Source organism: Thermobia domestica, chromosome 8 (assembly GCF_964235325.1).
Source record: "Thermobia domestica chromosome 8, izTheDome1.hap1.1, whole genome shotgun sequence".
Taxonomy (NCBI): Eukaryota; Metazoa; Arthropoda; class Insecta; order Zygentoma; family Lepismatidae; genus Thermobia; species Thermobia domestica.
In genome coordinates this window covers 242,443,077-242,464,135 of record NC_137461.1, presented here as the reverse complement: position 1 = coordinate 242,464,135, position 21,059 = coordinate 242,443,077, and the positions used below count along the sequence as shown (strand labels likewise).

The window sequence follows — 21,059 nt, the reverse complement described above, 5'->3', positions numbered from 1 at the left end:
TGGCTACATTATCATAAGACTTTATACATCCAGCAGCTTCTTGGTTTCGAATCGTTGCACTTTGGAGCGATCTGCTTGCCACGATAGCCAACTAAAGTTTTGTTTGTCACTGAACAAAGTTCAAATATTAACATGGTGCTTTCCCATACATTACCTTGCTTAATGTTGAATTTCCAGGATATCTACAACAGTAGTAAGCCTACTGTATAGTATATATCACACCAGAAAACCACACACTAAACAAACAAACAAACAAACAAAAGAAAGAAACAAAACAAAACAAAGCACAACACATCCGAATCTACGCGTCACCAATGCTCGCTTCGAACATGTGCTTTTTCTCTCCAATGCGCATGCCCGACACAAACACCTGACAGGAAAACGGTCTCCTACCATTATTTTAGAAAAACGGTAAACCGTATATTTTTTATGGTAGGAGGCACTTATTTTCACGGTTATTGGTTACAGTGCCCGTTAATCATTAGGTCAACGTCTCATATAGCCTCGCCGCTGAACGGGACGTTAAACTCAAAATCACCTCACCTTCGTTTTACCACTAGAAAGGCAAATCCAACTTATCTTTCTCTTGAACTGAATTTTCGATAGGTAAAATATCATTACTACACTTATTGAAGAAATATATCTTGGGAAGAGGCGTGCGTAAATTATCTTTTTACGGGTTATTTAATGAACAAGTGTGTTTTCAAAGTAGTCAGTAGAAAGTGTATATATTTCAGTAGATAAATATCAATAGGAAAATAAACACTGCTCGATAGGCATGCTAATGTCATGACGAGAGAATTGTCGGGCCATCAGTTATACAAAAGCATGAAAATCAGGCTGCTATTGCATATTCAAACACAATGGTGTGTAAGTGTCATTCACACCGTAATATACGAAACAGCTGTTTCCTTGATCACTAGAACTTCCGCTGTCATCTATTCGCGGTTTAACGAAGCTCTGACATACTTCACGTTTTCGTTAACAGAGTGGCTTATCTGAACATGGTTTCTGATACTGTGTAATGTTTTAATGATGTACCTACATTGTAACTTTAAGAGTCTACCGTACTAAAAATAATACAAAATTTACCATATTTTTTGCTTGTTTTTCATAAGTAAAAAGGAGATGATGAAGTGCAACTTACCACAATTATAGATAATGTTATTCTACAACAGAAAATATGAACCTGAAGAATTTTCAGTGTTGCCATCCGTTGAAATTAAAGTGTTGCCAGAATAACAACGCCCCTCAAATTTAAGCTGAGGCAGCGACTAGAGGAACGAACTCAACTGTAATTGGTTACCTATCATGTTGTTTTGGTTTCCTGTGAACTACTTTTTAAATAATGGTTGTATTTAGTTTCTAATAAACAAAATAGTTTTAACATACAGTTATTAAAATTAAATCATGTTATTTAAAAGGTGGTTCACAGGAAACCAAAACAACGTGATATGTCACCAAATGCAGTTGAGTTCGTTCCTCTAGTCGCTGCCTTCACTTAGATTTTAAGGGAGTTGTTATTCTGGTAACACTGTAATTTCTATGGATGGCAAGACTGAAAACTTCAGGTTCATATTTCCTATTGTAGAACAATATTATCTACGATTGTGGTAAGTTGCATTTCATTATATCCTTTCACTTATGGACAAACAAGCAAAAGAAAAATGGTAAATTTTGTACAAGGCAGGCTCTCAAGCCGATCATATATTTACATTACTTCGTTATGAATTATTTATCCTTTACACAAAAATGAACAATTTTACTATATATTTTACGATTTGTTCTATTTATTAGGTTAGGTCAAGCTTTCTATTCCTTTATGACAGATAGATAAGAAAAGCTTTGGTTGCTGAAGTGTCGCGCTTGTGCCCATGAATTATATTTAAATTGAGATTAGCGGTTGGTGTAAAACATATTGGAGGAATTGTTGGGCCCGCAACTGTTGCGTACTACTTAGTTGATATCTTACTTCTGGGTCGAAAGGTTTTATGTATGTCAAGATAGGTGATACTGTAAATCCATCGTCCTGGTTAAATGTTCCAATGTTAGGTACTTCTGGATGAGGTGGTTTGGTAAGATATATAAAAATGATCGAAAATGACGAATGCCAGAGTTGAATCCATAGTTTTCTAGGTCGCTGAGTTGAATACTAACACTTCCGATACCGTTTAGGACCAAATTCAGTAACTTGGGGGAGAAGGAGATACATAAAAATGATCAAAATGACCAAATATTAGTGTCGAATCCAGTTTTCGGGGTCGCTAAGGTGAACAGTGATACGATCCCGTTTAAATGCAAATTCAGCACCGCAACTAGGAGTAGGTGGAAGAAGGAGATAGCCATATAAAAATTATCAAAAGTGATCATTATCAATGTCAAATCCATGGTTTCCGAGGTCATTGAGATGAACAATGGCACTTCCGATGCCGTGCCTCGCAACATGGTGAAAGAAGAGATATATAAATTTATTGAAAATGACCGATATTTACCAGTGCCGAATTCATAGTTTTCGGGGGTCTCTGAGATGAACACTGACACTTCTGATGTCTTTTAAATCTAAATTCAGCCCCGTAACTTGAGGAGGAGGAGGGGAGAGAAATGTATAAATCATCGAAAATGATCGATATCAGAGGGCGCTTTAGTAATAATAAAAAGTGACTAACGAAACATTATTTTTTTTTAATATATGCTTGTAATCCATTTTCACAACTGAGACTGATTTTGTACGATTATTTCAAATAACTTGGAGTTTGATGCCGTTATTTTGTATTTCTAATATAGGTCAAAAATATTTATGAGGATTGAGTTTACACAAAAGACATAGACATTGAGTCGTTTTCAGTTTTCACTCGAATTATTCTAATATATTAAGAGGTTTGGTTATAATAATTATTTTAATTTTTTCTCTCTTGTTTGGTCAATGTTGCTAAACACATCATCATCATCATCATCATCATAGCTATTCTGCCATTATTGGCAGGTTACTTGTTGCCATTGAGAAGCTTCGTTGTACCATGGTCCTCAGTTAGCCTCTTCGTCTTGACGTAGCAATTTTCTGTTTTAATACCTTCCCTCAACTACAGTCTCCTTCACACCCTCCCTCTTTCCTTCCACCATACTACGTCCCTCATAATACAGACCCTCCTCAGCCAATATTCCAACCAATTTCTCTTCCTCCTCTTGACAATATCTAAAATTTTTCTTTTCTCCCCTACTCCTAATATTTATAACACCTCATTCGTTTTCCGTCCAACACTACTAATTCTCTCCTTTTTTCTCCATACCCACAGTTCGAAAGCCTGCAATTTTTTCATCGCCCTTACGTAATGTCCATGTTTATGTCTCATAGAGTACATATTGGAATCAGTAAAACAAAATTTCAATATTTACTTGGAAGTTTGTTCAACACAAGGATTAGCTAATCGTGGTTAAAAAGAAAAATCTGACGCCTTTAGAGTATAAACATAATTTTGCAATTCATGATATTTCAATAATCTGTGCCGTCTTGATTTTTTTTCATGCGTCTCAGGGGTAGTCTCCCCAATTTATGAACCAGTGGAGTGTTGGATCTGTTAAAAAATATTTAAAAATTACGAAACGTTGTGATTTATCCTATAAGTAGTGAAACGTGGGCACCCATTAAAACAATAAAGGTCATCACCTATGTTGTACACTATCATCATACGTACACGAAGGTAAACTGCATTACACTTAGAAACATATATTGTATTTCCGCTCTATTGGCGCATTGTAGAATTGATTATCCCTTATATCAAGAGTAAAATTTACCTATGAAAAGGATATTTCTAATAAGCAAGTCTTGCAAGACTCTTGCAAGCAAGACCAAGACCAAGTGTTCCAGTGCAAGAGCAGGACCAAGACTGGATGTGCAAGACCAAGACCAAGACCACCTGGATCTTAGTGTTGGTCTTCCATTTGCCCATTTGCAAAATTTTGCTTATTTTGCGGGTTATTACAACCAAAAACTATTTTTGCAACTTTTTAGTAAAAAATGTTCGTATTCTGAATATATTTGTAGTGTTTTCGCCAATAAATCAAACTGTTTGAAAATGGTAGTACCGCAATATTTTAACTCCATAAGGTTGTTTAATTAATTAGTTTTATTTCTTCGAAATTGCATACTGTCGTTTTCCCAAGGAGATTGCATCCATCCGTTTAGGTCATCGATGATTTGCAAGAAGAAAATACTGCCGAAAATGCAGGTGAAACAGAAAGTAAATAACTGACATAGTCCTCATTTTCCGGGATCCAGTATATTTCGTGTATTTGAAGTTCGCTAGCGTTGACGATGGAATGAAATTCTCTTCCTCGTCGACCACAGATTCGAAGTGGCTGTAAACGTGAAGGAGCAGGGACATCTTTGAGAACAAGCTTCGAGCATCTTCTTTGAAATTTGGACTTCGGTTTACCCCTTTTAAAATGCTTCCTTTCTTTAATTAGTGACAGAATGCGAATAAACTCGATTTGTCCAGAAATATTCAAATCCAAAAGTACAAAAATTCAGTACGAGATGAATATTCCACGAATTAGGTTTCTAATGTTATATTTTTCTCCAAATCGTGGATTGTTCCATCGCGGAAAATATTATTTCATGAAAAAGACTGTTCTGTTTCACACCCTTAGAAGAATAAAGTGGGGTAAAGATTCAACTCCAAATTTTTTAATAATATTCTGATAAATAGCGAAACGAGTGGGAACACGAGGGCATTTTTCAAGCAGTAGTTATGATCACTAACAACTAACATCAGAAAAGCGTGTGCCATAAGTGCAGTGCTCCGATAGTCATAAAACGGAGTTTTGTTGTATTGTAATACACGAAGTGTTCGTCACCAGTCAAGCTGGTGTCCAGCAGTCTTCGAATCCCTTCTGCATGATTCAATTTACATAGGCTATATGCTCAGAATTTCCCAAAACAATAGAAATGTTTATTTATAAAAAAGAAAAATGAATAAAATTACTTGTTTAAAAGATTGCATCTAAACCTGAGAATAAAAATAAAAATCAGCAAAAAAAAAAAAAAAAAGAAACACATTACGTAACAAGGACGTAAACCCCCTCCTCTCCCCTTGTCATACTTTGTAACGCAAGGCCGAACCCCCTGCGCCGTTATGTAATATCTGTGTGGACGATCCCAAAGTCATTGACGTATCGCTGATTTCTTGTATTGATTCTGATTTTATAGCCCAAGATTCAGTTGAACCATAGCTGTTTCACACTGAGATTTTGCATGCGGATATCAAATATGTATTTATCTCGTATTAAATGTATTTATCTCGTCAGGTATTAAGTTTGGCTCTCCCGCATTCGAAAACAAAATTATTAATCATTTTCCGTGAAAGATATCTAAAATATTTAAAATGTAATTAATAGAAAAGTTCAGGATTTATTAATATAAGAATTCTTCAATATATAGTTGTTGTACTGAATTTATTATCTTTAAAGTGACATCTCCTTTCCAGGAAATTATACACCAATATTTCTAACAATGCAAGACTAACAAAATTTAATGAAAATGATAAAGTGCAATTTGGTATTTACATTTGAGGAAACAATTCGTCATAAGGTATGGTGATAAGGAAATCGTGTAAAACTTGTTGCATAATTTCACCAACTGCTTCTTCCAACGATGGCTTAATCTCAGGTAATATGTACCTCCAATTCTGGTTTATTATGAAGTTCATATAGGTACCTACAAAATAAAATAAGAAAACATAGTTTAATACACAATTATAATAAATAAAAGTTAATTTATTACTCTAGTATACACAAAAAGCAGTCTGAGGAAGTAGTAACTCGTGTGGGTCCATCTATTTGTGTAAAATTCTATTACAACCCCTTTCCTCAAGCTCAAATGAGTTTCTGAAGCGAACGTAGGCTAAATGAATGCTGTTTATGACATGAGAAATGAAAGCAATGAAACTGATTGACAAAAACAATCTTCTTTAGTGACGTTAATAGAAGAAAATCACTTTATTCTTTTGTCTTGACAGATCAGTAGTGTTCAGGGTTGCCAACTTTTCTTAGGAAAAAATCGGGACGGGACAATCGATGTTTGATCCCTTCCACCCCCTGCCAATTCCGGAAACAACTACACGTACGGTGAGTCGTTGAAAACCATGCAAATAATCAGCTGAATAACACGACTCAGAATGACTGCTGCACCGTATTTTTTTATTTTCGCACCCACTGCTCATCACTAGGTATAAGCAATGTATGCAACAAATTCAAACCAAAACAACTGCAATTATTTAATATAAACAAAGTTTAGGGAGAAAATGATGTAGAATTGATTCCATTCATAAAACTGTGCGTCTAAAAGAATAAGTTATTCCTTTGTAAAAATGGCCCAGTACAATATCTTAGAAAATTGATAAATCGGGACAATATGCGCCCCAGCGAGTGTTCGGTCCAGACGCGGGACAAATAAGTCAAAAATCGTTACAGTCCCGACAGAATCGGGACGGTTGGCAACCCTGGTAGTGTTATCGCTGGCATTGATTAAGGTGACTTTAAAGCAGTACCAAACACAAACAGATTATAGAATGTTTCCTCTGTTTTGTGTAATATACAGTGAAACCAAGTTTACGAGCAAATTTTGTGAACATTTCTCCTTCGGTTTACGAACAATATTCCAGAAATTCGGTCGGACGCACACCACTGTACCCACAATGCCACGTGGATAGTAGTGCTTTTATGTTTTTGCTATAAACATATCTATCAGAATTCTGAGTTTAAAAGCTACTCTTTAGTCTGTTTTAAGCTTTTTTTTAAGGGATGAGAACAATCGAGTTCGAGCGAATTTTCTTTGAAACGCGACTCGAATTCGGATCGAGTTTCGAGTCGAGTCGAGCCAAAAGGAGCCAAATCAAGCTAAATTCTGTGTGTACTTTCAAGTATTTTCTTTAATAGACAATATAATTATCAATGATACTACGACTATAATTATTTTATTATTATTATTATTATTATTATTATTATTATTATTATTATTATTATTATTATTATTATTATTTTATTATTATTATTATTATTATTATAACAACATCGTGTATAACGTAGAAACATAGGTGATATCTATCTCAATACTAAAAGCTGGTTGACTGCATATCTCGGTCATCGAGAAGTCTTCAGGATTCAAGGGCATCGCTGATGAAGTTCTGGGTTTGAATTCCGGAGGAACAAGTATTCGGGCTCGAGCCAAACGTTGTTCAAAGTTATAGAGCGCCGGCCAGATATGTTCAAAACTGCTAGCACATTGTTTAGGATTGTCATAGCTCGAGCGGCTCGGCCCACAACTATTTACTATCGAACCGAACCGAACCGCTCACTAGTGATAGGTCCAGCCATCGGCTCATTTTAGCCGAACCGAAACGAGCCGATGAACTCGTTTGAACGGAGCAGACTTGACCCGATGGCTCACCTGAGCCGAGTCGGTGGCTCATTCCAACGAGCTGGCTCGAGCCATGGGCTCAATTGAGCCGAGTCAATGGCTTGTCCCAACCGAGCCGGCTGAAGCCATCGGCTCAATTGTGCCGAACTCGTGGCTCATCCCAACCGAGCTGGCTCGAGCTATTCGGTCAGCTGAACCGAGCAGAGCCGGTTAACATCACTGTCCGGGTTGGGATTCTGCTGCGGCTCAAAAATTCAACCGTACAGGTCTGTTTGTATGGTAAGAATTACAGTATATACTTATATTGGTGCTCAGGATATTTGAGACTGTCTCGTTATAAAGAACCCCTCAAGATGCACTAAAAGTACTAGATGAGATGCACCCCTGTTGCGAGCAACACTAAAAATATTCCACATTTCTGCTTACATTGCTCATGGCTTTCGATTTCCAGTCTAATCAGGCCATGATTTCAAAACGAATTAAAACGAACTGAACGAGCGAGCCATATATCAAACTCGACTCCTTTCGAAACTCGACTGAGAAAATTACCTTTGACTCGATTCGAAACTCGTGTCCAGTTCGAACTCAATAAAGCTCGACTCGTGACCATCCCTAGTTTTTTTTAACCCTTTACACAGTTTTGTCTAATTTAATATTACTTACATGTCTTTAAGAAAGATAATGTTACTTTCATTCTATATTCTTCATAAGAGGAAAGTACTTTTATATATATATATATATATATATATATATATATATATATATATATGGGGTGTTTCAAAACAATACCGACAACCTTTGGGAGATGATTCCTGACACCAAGATAACACAAAAAGTATAGACCAACCAGGGTGCACAAATGCTTCCTTTCGGAGTTACAGGCTGCCGAAAACTTAAAAGGTCCATAGCTCCAAGACTATGGGACGTACAGTAGTTGTGTCAAGACTTCACTTAGAAACTAGTATGTGCCCTATCCAAATATACATGTTTCAGAATCCTAAGGAGCTTCCTCAACAATTTTTATAGAGATAATTGGTGAGTACTTCAAATTATATACCCGTAGCCAAACTGCCTCTATAAAAATTGTTGCGTGAGTACCTTAGAATTTTCAAATATGTACCTATGTATTTTTGGATAGAGGGCATATTAGTTCCTAAGTGAAGTCTTGACCCGACTACGATAGATCCTATAGTTTTGTAGCAATGAATCTTTAAAGTTCAGTTTTTCATATTTTCGGCAGGCTATAACACCGAAAGGAAGCATATATATGGTTATAAAGTATATATATATGGTTATAAAGTACATTCAGTACTATCTTTCTATGGCAGGAAAAACAAATTATATTTACATTAATTTAAACGAGGAAAGAAGAACAGCATTACAGGATGAATGAAGTTCATAACCCGTGGGTCGACTGTATTTTGTAGGGAGCGACAATGTTCGCTATAATTGAATCAGCTTCAAGATACGAATTTTCAGACTTTGTCTATAGACAAATTGGATCAATACTTATAATCCCTGCACGCTTGTCATTTTTTTCCCCTTTTGTAAAAGTTTTATTATTGGAAGCATGCTTCTAAAGGGTAAAATTAAGAGTTCTGCACAATGGATAAAACAAAATATTCAAATGCAGCAAACTATTCACTAATTGCACTAAGATACACAAAATTTCTTTCCTGGACGATATTTACTGACTGTAACAGGAAAGGTAGCTCATTTGTTTGTATCAGTCTTCATTTTCCCGAAAATGGAGAGAAAAGGGACTTTTAACACTATATTTTCCCTCATGTGGACGGGCAAATGTTAAAGTACTAATTGAGTTCTTTAAAAAATGGATTGTAATATAGTCTTAAGCTTCATTTATAGTCATTTGGACTTCATTCCTGAGAAATGAGGTGCAGTGTCGGGTGAGAACGATTAAATATTTCATCATACGATTCGTTTGTTGGAAGAAAGGCATAAGGGAAAACGAGGGATCACTATGGAACCAAACTGCTATTGGAAATTAAAACGAGAAAATGAAGGTGTTACTAGGAAAAGGAATGCCAATAAAAGGTGATAACTATTAACGATTCGTGTATCAAACTCTATTGAAGTACATGCATGTTCACAACTCTGTTTTTTTATATATATATATTACTATAAGTAGATGTACAGTTACATTACTAAATATCTTATTCTACGTAAATCATTTGTTTTTTAACATGTTCCCTGCGTTACGAGACACCGGTGGCTCTGCGATCTTACTTTGAGCTTCTCTCCACAGATGAGGACACGGTATTTCAAATTCACACTTCAGCCATCTTTTAACAGAATCTGAAGCTACATTACGTCAAAGCAGGACGAGGCACACGGTGACTCGTATAGCCCTGAGATCCAAACTCAGTTTTACACTGCCGGAGAGAACGCGTTAAAACTAACTTGGGTGGTTACGGTATGTTTCAATCATTCAATTGGAGTCCTTTTATTTTAGACCTACGTGGCTATGAACTATGGTTCCCATAGTGTTACCCACCATGTTTTGTGAGTGTTAGTATAGGATCTAATCTTCTTCCTGAGAAAACATTACTATTCTTCCATTTGCATACTGATTTTTAGGATTATTTAAAAGTACACTATTAGCAGACAATATGTATTGTTATATTGTTCTATTGTCCCATCCTTCTATTTCCAGTTCGTTCAAGAATCACGCTACGAGTTTCAACCTCATGGCACCAAAGAGTTAACATTTTTCAAAACTGGTCTGACACAACAATATTCCATTTACAGCTGTAAAACATTGTACAGGATTAATTTAGTTAAGGAATGGACAAAAATTAAAAATCTATTACTCACTGTTATTGATTCAACGAATTATTTATTCTCTAATTGTTGATTCAACTTTTATCTCTCAAAACTGATTCAATTGTTTTCAATATTGCCGAAAAATGTATTGGAAACAGAGGGGATACTTGGTTTATTTAACATGAGTCACATACAGTTTTCATTATGTATATCATGGGTCTATCAATTATTTTGAACAAAACAACTATTTCCTTACGGAGTTTTGGGATTATTAATATAATGAATTTCGACTTTAATACCCCATGAAATTTCCATCGAGACAGCTACATACCTGGTCTTTACATTGAACTAATAAGCTGAAGAAAATAAAAACTTCATAAACCTGAGGTATATAACTAAAACTATTTAGGGTCAGTGGCAGACCTAGCCCAGGGCCGGGGGCCTGGGCTCTTTCAGTTTTCGAGTGACAAAAATAGTTAAAGCTATTATTTATATATTTTTGAAAGTTTATAGTGATGTCATAATATATACCTATCATTGGTCTGGGTTCTTACTGTCCACCCTCAGTTTTCATCTTCTAGATCCGCCACTGTTTATGGTTCGTGTTAAATTAAAGCTCTTAATAATTACTAGCTGCACCTACTTTTAGGTTCCCTTAAGATATTAATAATATAGTAATTTATAGCAACGTTTCCTATAACACAAATATTTACAATTACTACTCTTCTGTTGCAGGGACAAGGTTTCTGATAACTTCTCTCTCCGTAGCTCTCTAGACTGTAGTCACAAAATCATTTCTCACTTTACACGTATATGTACCGTGCGAGTATTGGTTCTGAAGGAGCAGTCAATTTTTGCAAAATATTGGATGATAGATATGCTTACCAATGGGAATCCGTAATCTAAACAATCTAAATGCCAGTCTGTTTGCTTGTAATTTGTACCAAAGCTCAAAGATGGCGTTTGCTATATGATCACACGGTGAGTATGATTTTTCTTCTAAAAATCAAATTTTTCTACATTTGACAGCTCCTTTTGAAGTAATTCCATATATATTAAATATATTAAATAAGTAGGAACTCTTCGGTCACTTCGGACCATATTACAAGGATAATGTCCGTCACTGTTACGAATAGGTGTGTCAATTGATGTGTGTATCTTATCCCCTTCAATGCTAATTATTGTCGAATATTGTTCGTGGAGGCTGGGAGTAATTTATGAAATAAATATATCAATTTGGTAGAGATCCTTCCTGGATAACCGTTCCAGTATCTATTTTTATGTACTAAAGTAGTCTCATCATTAGTCGATTTGAAAAGAACCAAATAAAGCTTTGTACTTCATTTTTCTTTTATTTATTTTTTTCAAATCTAGAGGCACTGTAGAACATCTTACGTATGGTTTCACACCTTTCTGCGTTGAGACATAGGAGGTGATGACGTCATAACATTAAAAATATATTTTTTGTTAGGCCTATTTTTATTACTTTTTGGCAGGCTTACTTTTGCACCTGGAAGATTGAAATTTGTTAATCTATTAATCGTCTTTTCTTCAGATCTCTGCGTTAACGCAAGAGGGCTCCAGAGAGGCAAAAAGTTAATATATATATACATATATATAACCAAAAAATCCCTTTTTTTGCAATTTTCACGCCTCAGATATATGATGAAGACATGTGAATGGTACCGTTTGAAAGGCTGTTCTATTCTGAAGATAATGATGTACGAACCATGATCCTAGGATAAATAGGGATGTCTCAGGAAATCTATCCTGTTTTATACGGGAATCTGGGATATTGTTGAGTATATTAATTTTGGCGGGCTTGCCTTTTTACCTAGAAGATTGAAATTTTGCACAAACATTATGTCTTCCGAGTAGTATCAGATATTTTTCAGATCTCTGCATTAACACAGAGAGTGTCCAGAGGGGCAAAAAGTTTTAAAAATGGGATTTCCCCGCCTCAGATACATATGGAGACATGTGTATGGCACCGTTTGAAAGGCAGTTCTATTCTAAGGAGAATGAAGGACGAACCATGATCCTAGGATAAATAGTATGTATCAGGAAATTTTTACCTTAGATCCTGAAAACATTTTTAGGTCTATTTTCATTATTTTATGGCAGGCTTACGTTTGCACGTAGAAGATTGAAATTTTGCACAAATATTCAGTTTACCAAGTAGTATTTATCAAATTTTCTCAGATCTCTGCGTTAACACAGAGGGGGTCCAGAGGGCTAAACATTTAAAAGAGGGATATTTTAACCACAACATCCTTTTCTTCCCGAGTTTTCCCACCTCAGGTACATGATTGAGACATGTGAGTCATACCGTTTGAAAGGCTGCTCTATTCTGAAGAGAATGAGGTACAAAACTGGACCTTAGGATAAATAGGGATGTGTCAGGAAATTTTTTACCTGAGATCAGGGTCTTTTGTGCAAATCTTGGCCATTGTGAGGATTATTGGTAAATATTTTTCAAGCCATTACTATTCAAAATACAGAAGTTTGAAACCCAGTTGATTTGCAGATCTCTGCGTTACACAGATGGGTCCAGTGGGGCTCAACATTTGAAAAAAGAATTCAGAGAAAGATCCTGATTTCTCTCAGAATTTTTCGACTCAGTTACATGACAGGGAAATTCAAATGGTACCATTTGAAAGGTTGGCCTATTGTAAAAAAAAAAAAAAATGTATGAACCATGATCCTACAATAAATAGGGATGATGTTATAGCCGCTTGACTGAAAGTCTATAATTTACCCTAAAAAGCAGGAATTTCAAAGGGTTAAGCAGCTAGCGTACGTGCTTTGGCATGAGAGACCCGGGTTCGATTCCTGGCGGGAGCTCATGCGTTTCGTATTCTACGTTAATCAGTATTTCGCGTCTCACAAAACTTCGCTGCTGAAAGGGACGTTAAACTCAAAATCAACTCAATTCATTATCAACTTGATGGCTTGGGTATGCTTTCACACTGAATGACGGCAGGAAACAATATAGTTTTGCCCCAAAAGTGTGCATTTCTTACTGCAGAGAATGTTAAGAAAGTAAAATTAACGTTTCCATTCATTAAGTTTTGTGCGGTGCTTACGTATTTTATCACGTAATCTTCAAATAAAATATTCAATATTTTAAATATACTTACTTTTCTGAGAATAACAACTTAATATATTTTGTTTTTCTTACCTAGAACTTTGTCTCCATCAAACAAGTTATCAAAATAGATGGCTACTTTCGGAACATCCATCTTTGGATCGACTCTATTTACTTTCAGATATTCTTGTCCATCTTCCTTTGTGATTTTAAAGAAATGAATACTGCATTCCATCTTCACATTTGCTGAAACGGATAAAAGGACAACAAAATGCAAATTACACAGAAAAAATTATGCAGATTTCACTTACATATATTTATTTAGATGTAATAGTTCGAAGACAAAAACCTTCGGCTTGTTGTAAACTATTGGTTTAAAAAATCGCTCTTAATCTAATCTTGTAATTATTTACATTGAGATTTCCTTTTCACTTTACTCACTCGCTAACCCATTACACAAATTTTAACGCTCAAATTTAAATATGTTAACGACCCTTATCTTAATAATAAATGAGAAAGCATATACAGCATTAAAACTCTTAAGTACAATTAAGTGTTATTTCACTAGAATACTCGGATTATTGGTAAAAGAAACTATAGAAAGTAATAATAATAATAATAATAATAATAATAATAGAGTTTGAGGTTAACCAGAAGATTTATAAAGAACCCATATACTTACGCAAAGTAATGTTAACCATTCCTGACCCAGTAACCGGTAACAAAAATACCCTGCCAGCGATCTTGTATGGACCAATAATTTCGAATTGTGGGATATTTATAGTCACGTCGATTCGAGAAGCATCGAGATCCACACTAGAAATAGTAATAACTCTAATTAAGATTCGATAATGTAATAAATTCGCTGTACGTATAACTACCATAAAACATGCATGGTTATATTTTTATCATTTCCGTTATAGCAGTGTTACAAGTGTTTTTTTTCTTTTGCCTTTATACCAGTAAAGAAACTTCCCTAATTAAGTTCATTTCCTTAAAGTTTCTATTTTATAGTTACCTTAAATTGTATCTATTGCTTAGACTTTGTTTATTGCATTCGTTCTGACAAGTAATATTTTCGTTATTTTCAAATGGTGTATCCCGAGTCACCGATGAATCCACTGTTGTTCCGGGAGAAAGTAGAACAGTTTGTTTTTAAGAATAGAATATAATAGAATGCTGTGGTTACCTCTGGCTCTACCGTGGTTCTACCACGCATTATTGGAGAAAATAAAACCTCATCAAGTTCGCATTAATATTGAATTTAATATATTTTTAAGCATTTTTATAGCTATGTCGTAGGATCTTAAATTACACACAGCATGCCGAACAATGGAAAAGATTGAAACGTAACGAATTTGGCAAACAAAATATTCTTGGGAAGATTGTTCTTAAACCAAATTTCAAGTTCGCTTCGCTTTTTGCCGAATACGCTATGGCCTTACGAATATCTTATACTAGTGTTTCTCAAAGTGTGAGTCAAGACTCATTAGTGTGTCACGGTTTTTAGATGGGTCGCGAGAAATTTTTCGTTTTCATTATGAAAATTGTATTTTATTGCAGAAGCATATGTTGTGAAGTACTATTCAGAAAATGAAAATTGGAAGCACTTGTTAATAGGTGAAAAGTAAGTGGTTACTCAGAGCCCTGCCCTGTTGTACAGTCAGAAAACATGCTGAATTAGGATGGAAAGAGAGTGGGTGAGTCAAAATCTGTCACGGGGTAGAGCATTGCGTCGGGGGTAGTGTTAGCTCTGGTTATCTTTCTATAGAAACACTTTAACCTTTCTTGCGCATGCGTACAATTTCATATAATATAGTTACTAAGAAAGAATTTACATTACACTTGCTCGATCGTCACTAACTGATACTCTCATACAGACAGGATCATTAGATTCAGAAATTTATATTACAATTTAGTTTGAAAATGAGATACTTACGATAGACATTAGCAATTAAATTTTGATTTATTTAAAAGTTAAGCATAAAGCTCTACTTTGTAGTATTCATTTGGGGATATATCCCCAAATAAATTTCATGTTAATCACTCATACAGACTGTTATTGAATGACTGTTATTAGAGGTAAGATTTACAAAATTTAGTTACTTTGAAATACATCACCATTACGTAGAATGTCAGTGTGTATTATGAATAAAAGTAGGTGGGCCACAAAATGCTTTTTATTATTTAATTGGGTCGCAGTAACAACAAGTTTGAGAACCTATACTGTTTTTGTTTATACTATTTTTGTTTATGTTTCTTTTTGCCTAATACGCTATGTATATGTAAGGGGATCCACGATTTATGAACCCCTTGGTTTGCCAGCAATTCTGTTTAAGAAGAAGGTTTGTGAACAACTTTTCCCTCGGTTTACGAAAAATATTTTGGGATATGAACGTACACACACGCCTGTACCGACAATTCCACGCACTTGAAAGCACTTTTGAGACGTTTGTCATACACGTAAACATTATCTGTCAAAGTTCTGTGTTCCAAAACTACTTTTTTGTCATTTTGCACTGTTTTGTTTAAATTAATGTTAGTTATTTGTATTTAAAAACGAAAATAACTGTTTCATATCATTCTCTTTATCACAAAAATATTCAAAAATGTACAGATCTATGTTTCTGTGGCTAGATTGAATTAATTGTATACTTACTAGGGATCGCTAAAATTTTCCGGAATCCGATTGCGGAATATTTATTTTCCGAAATCGGAAATTTCATTTTCCGATTTAGGAAAGACTCCGAAATTTGGAACGATTCCAGAATTCGGAAAAATTCTTCCGAAATTCGGAAAAATTCGGAATTTACAAAATTCCAGAATTTAGAAATATTCTGGAATTCAGTACAATTCCGGATATTTTGCGAAATCCGGAATTTTTCTGAATTCCGGAAGAATGCTTCCGAAATCGGATATTGCCGAAATTCGAAATTTTTCCCAAATTCAATATTTTCCGAATTCCGGAATTCTTTCGATTTTACTTTTCGTAATCCGGAAAATAAAAATTCCGAAATTGACAATCCTTAATATTTACAGTAATTTAAATTGGTTTAAATAATTTCGGTTTTAGAACATTTCGATTTGATTGATGAACAGCGTTACGGAATAAATTAAGTTTGCAGCTCGGGGTCATCTGTATAAATTAATCAACTAGATTATCTATGATCTTATGGCTTGTTGCCTATAACCCACATGAAGAGAACAAGTAACAGGCAGAGAGAACCTGGAGCTGGTAAGAAAAGTGGTGGGATGCAAACAATGACGATAATTTTACAGATACGCTTCTCTAGTTCCATAACTACTCATACAATACTAAACTTGTTTATTTCATTTTCCTCTGTCATCCGCAACCCTTCTTTGCTAATTTATTTAATTCCGTTCGTCGACCTGAATATTTCGTTACTCGTTTAATTTATTTCGTCCGTCAACCTCAACCGTTCTTTGCTCGTTTAATTCATTCCCTCCGTCAACCTCAATCATTTTTGCTCGTTCAATTCATTCCCTCCGTAATCCTCAACCTTTCTTTGCTCGTTCAATTCATTCCCTCCGTAATCCTCAACCTTTCTTTGCTCGTTTACTTTATTCCTTCCGTTATCCTCAATCCTTTTTTGCTCTTTCAATTCACTTCTTCCGTTATCCTCAACCCTTCTTTGCTCGTTTAATTCATTCCCTCCGTAATCCTCAACCTTTCTTTGCTCGTTTTCTTTATTCCTTCCGTTATCCTCAATCCTTCTTTCCTCTTTCAATTCACTTCTTCCGTTATCCTCAACCCTTCTTAGCTCGTTTAATTCATTCCCTCCGTTATCCTCAATCTTTCTTTGCTAGTTTAATTCATTTCTTCCGTCAATCTCAACCTTCCTGTGCTCGTTTAATTCATTCCCTACGTCATCCTGAACCCTCTTATTTTGCTCGTTTATCCCAATTTATACACCTGCCACCAGCAAATGACTGATTCAAATGAAGCATACCACATCTTCGTGCACATTAGAATGAATACTTGTGATCTATATATGATACAAAAAGAAGCCACCGTTTCCATATTGATTAGATGTGTTGGAAGATTATATAGTAACTACAGGATGTAAAGAAGCTCAGATCTGCTAATACCCAAATAAAATAGATTAGCAAAGTTCAGTCTCAAAGTCACAATTTCAAAAGGAGCTAAGGTCGTGCTCATCTATTGTGTGAGTTACACTCATATTAAGTTAATCATCACAGTAAATATTCGACAATTACCCTCATGTCACTTGACCATCTTAAGAGTTTCTATTTACTATGATCTACACCTACTCTTTTTTGTTGTTACATGAAAAACAAAATCTTTCCCTAAAGTAACATCTGTTACTTCATTTGTTCTTCTTCACTCATCTCATATTTTTAACTATGCTTCTTTCTCATGTTAGTTTCTTCACAAATAGTGCAATAACCAGCTTACATTTTTTCTCTTATTTTTCCAAATCTTGCTCTTCTTTCTCAGCTTTCAGATGTTTATTTTAAAAAAGATCGGTCGTTTAGGTCCGATAAATCACTAGAACAGTTCTCTATCATAAGTTCTTAACTGCAGTATCGGCAGTTATTATATTTAGCTGCTGAGTCTATGATCAAATTGATTAATATTATAAATCCCGTATCTATTCAAATCAATAATGTCCATTCTTGTAACTAATACCTTAAAGAAATCAGCACTTTAATTAAAAAGTTAAAACTTTTGTTAATTTTTAATTAATGAATTAAAGTTGACAAGAGTTACCTTTAAATTGACAATGCTTACTAAATATATCATAATGATGAAAAATTATTCATTAATATTTTTCTTTTTAAAAAAATATGAAATGGATATTCTGAAAGATGATATTGCGCAAAAGAAAAACTTTGATCATCTTTATTTTGGAAAGTTTCTGAAATTGTGAATAATGGAGAAGAGAATAATTTACTAAAAGAGGTCATATTGTTACTTGGAAGCTTCCATACGTTAATGCAGTGAATTGAACAAGATATCAGCGAGAGTCTATACTGAAAATGCAGTCTTACACATTATGCCAGGAAAAGGGGTTAACTGCTGTATCGCCGGACCAGTTTTCGGAAATTTACCCCGTCAATTGGAGAATTTATTTAAGTTTGAGAGGAAGAATGAGTGAAAGTCAGGTAAGGGGAATAGTAAAAGTTAAGAAAGTGATTGTATTTGCTGATTGTTTTTGTCGTTGTAACACTGTATGTGGAGGCGGATGGACTATTTCGCGGAGAGGTACACCTGTTTTATTATACGGATCCACAGACTGTAAAATGCACAGAACAATTTGGGCAAGTCTTTAATTTGCCCATTTCATGTCGAGAACAGAACCCAACGAACCCCTGCGGAGGTTCTAACCCGTTTCTATTACTACTACTACTACTACTACTACTACTACTACTACTATTCCTACTCCTATTTCTACTCCTACTCCTACTGCTACTACTACTTATATTATGGATCCGTATAGTAAAACTACAAGCCTAATAACGTAATCTAACATAACGTAATGAAATCCAACCAAATACAACCGAATGCAGTACATTTAGGTACTTTTTTTCGATTTTCAAATTGGTCCAGCGATACAGTAGTAATGCCCAGGAAAAGAAGTATAGCACTCATTTTATGGTCAGCCACTGTCTCAAATACCTAATTATCTCTAAGATTATTGAAACTTAACATATATTTGAGAGCCACACTCACAAATTAGGACAAATCTGAAATAGTGAATTACAGATAGCCATCATTCTTGAATCACAATGGGAAACGTACTTTCTGCTTTGAATGAAATATTATGTAAACATTCTCAGAAGTCAGAGACAAGTAAACTTTTGTTGTACTATACGCAAATGCTGGGTATAGTCAAATAGATAATTCACGTTGATCGATAAGGCCATGAGCAAGGCACCCACAGGCTGTTACAATTTGTTTGCCCATATTTATTGCTGCAGGTCAGCGAACTCCTGTTAACATATACTTTCACATATTGTATGCTATGTTTGAAAGGCACCAAATTCTGAGATGGTTTTGGATGTGACTTCTGTGTTGAGTAGACGCTGACGAGGTCATTGAAAACTACGCGAAGTAGTGAAATAACACTTTGAAGCGACTCCCTTGTTGAGTAGACGCTGACGAGGTCATTGAAAACTACGCGAAGTAGTGAAATAACACTTTGAAGCGACTCCCTTGTTGAGTAGACGCTGACGAGGTCATTGAAAACTACGCGAAGTAGTGAAATAACACTTTGAAGCGACTTCCTTGTTGAGTAGACGCTGACGAGGTCATTGAAAACTACGCAAAGTAGTGAAATAACACTTTGAAGCGACTCCCTTGTTGAGTAGACGCTGACGAGGTCATTGAAAACTACGCGAAGTAGTGAAATAACACTTTGAAGCGACTTCCTTGTTGAGTAGACGCTGACGAGGTCATTGAAAACTACGCAAAGTAGTGAAATAACACTTTGAAGCGACTCCCTTGTTGAGTAGACGCTGACGAGGTCATTGAAAACTACGCGAAGTAGTGAAATAACACTTTGAAGCGACTCCCTTGTTGAGTAGACGCTGACGAGGTCATTGAAAACTACGCGAAGTAGTGAAATAACACTTTGAAGCGACTTCCTTGTTGAGTAGACGCTGACGAGGTCATTGAAAACAACACGAAGTAGTGAAATAACACTTTGAAGCAAAGGACAATCTGGACAACGTCTTCTGTAAGTCTCGTGTTTCTATTTTCCTACGCAGGACTTTCGCGATATGCAATGTACAACTAGTGAAAGAGGCAGCTATTGCAAGGATATCTCGGGATAAAGTTGATTCGACTAAATTTGGTAGTGTACTTGAGCTTTATTCATCACTGTCTGAGAGATGGCATTGCGGCATATTGTAAGTAGGATAAATGATGATGTGAATCTGCACGATTTTCAAGAATCAGTTAGGACATTATTGACCAAATGAAAGGCAGTTCACATTTTCATTCTCACAGTACAAACGCCATAGTAAGGAAACTCACAACCCCATCGGCAAAAGCTGCGAAAGTATTAGAACAATAGATGCTTCTCTTTAATTTCAACGGGTTATGCTTGTATTTCAGACTGGAGAACTAACCTTAGATGAGGTGAAGAAGTATGAACCTTCTCTACACCCACCTGCATCATTTGAAGTTAAACATAAACTTAGAAAGCCACACAAACCTTTCCACTTCAACAAATGATGCCATCCTTCAATCTTTTCCCCACACTGAGCATTAAGTTTGGATTGGGGTTCCCTCTTATATAGACTTAACTGATCTCAAAGAAGTACTTGCATTTCCATTGCATATCATTATGCATATTTCACTGCAGAACGATATGGAAAAACAACTTTTGTCTTTGAAGGCTAAAGAAACCCCACCCTAAAAGCTAGTACTCGTGAGCGACAGAAGACAACAAGTAGGGCAAATGTGATCAATATCATGGAAGTAACAAAGTTTTGCTGCGTAAAAGGAGGAACTTCTTTTCAATAGAATCAACAAAGGATTATTGATAAAAATGATTATAGTGCTCCTGATACCGACGTAATGCGGTGGATACAGATGTTAACATTGTAGAAACTGCATTTGCTAAGTTACTCACCAAATCTACAACTCGCACTGGAGAGGGCGCTGATCTACTAATGTTTATACATTATGGAAATAATAGATAACAAAGGTCTGGATCTACAGTCTGACGAAATGAAAACACATGTTTACAACATTATAGCCTTGAAGGCTTCTCTTAGCAATGA

General features: G+C 35.4%; 1 protein-coding gene across 1 annotated transcript in view; it reads right to left on the bottom strand.

Annotated features, from left to right (window-relative positions):
• Positions 1 to 5,442: 5,442 nt before the first annotated feature.
• Positions 5,443 to 21,059, bottom strand: part of LOC145691977 (protein takeout-like) — a 40,130-nt gene continuing 24,513 nt past the window's right edge. The window contains exons 4-6 of the mRNA XM_081767275.1: positions 13,969 to 14,102; positions 13,380 to 13,532; positions 5,443 to 5,713 (exon numbers count right to left, since the gene is read on the bottom strand). Of these exons, the coding sequence (XP_081623401.1) occupies positions 5,559 to 5,713; positions 13,380 to 13,532; positions 13,969 to 14,102 (442 nt within the window). The 3' untranslated portion in view covers positions 5,443 to 5,558. The remainder of the gene's footprint in view (positions 5,714 to 13,379; positions 13,533 to 13,968; positions 14,103 to 21,059) is intronic.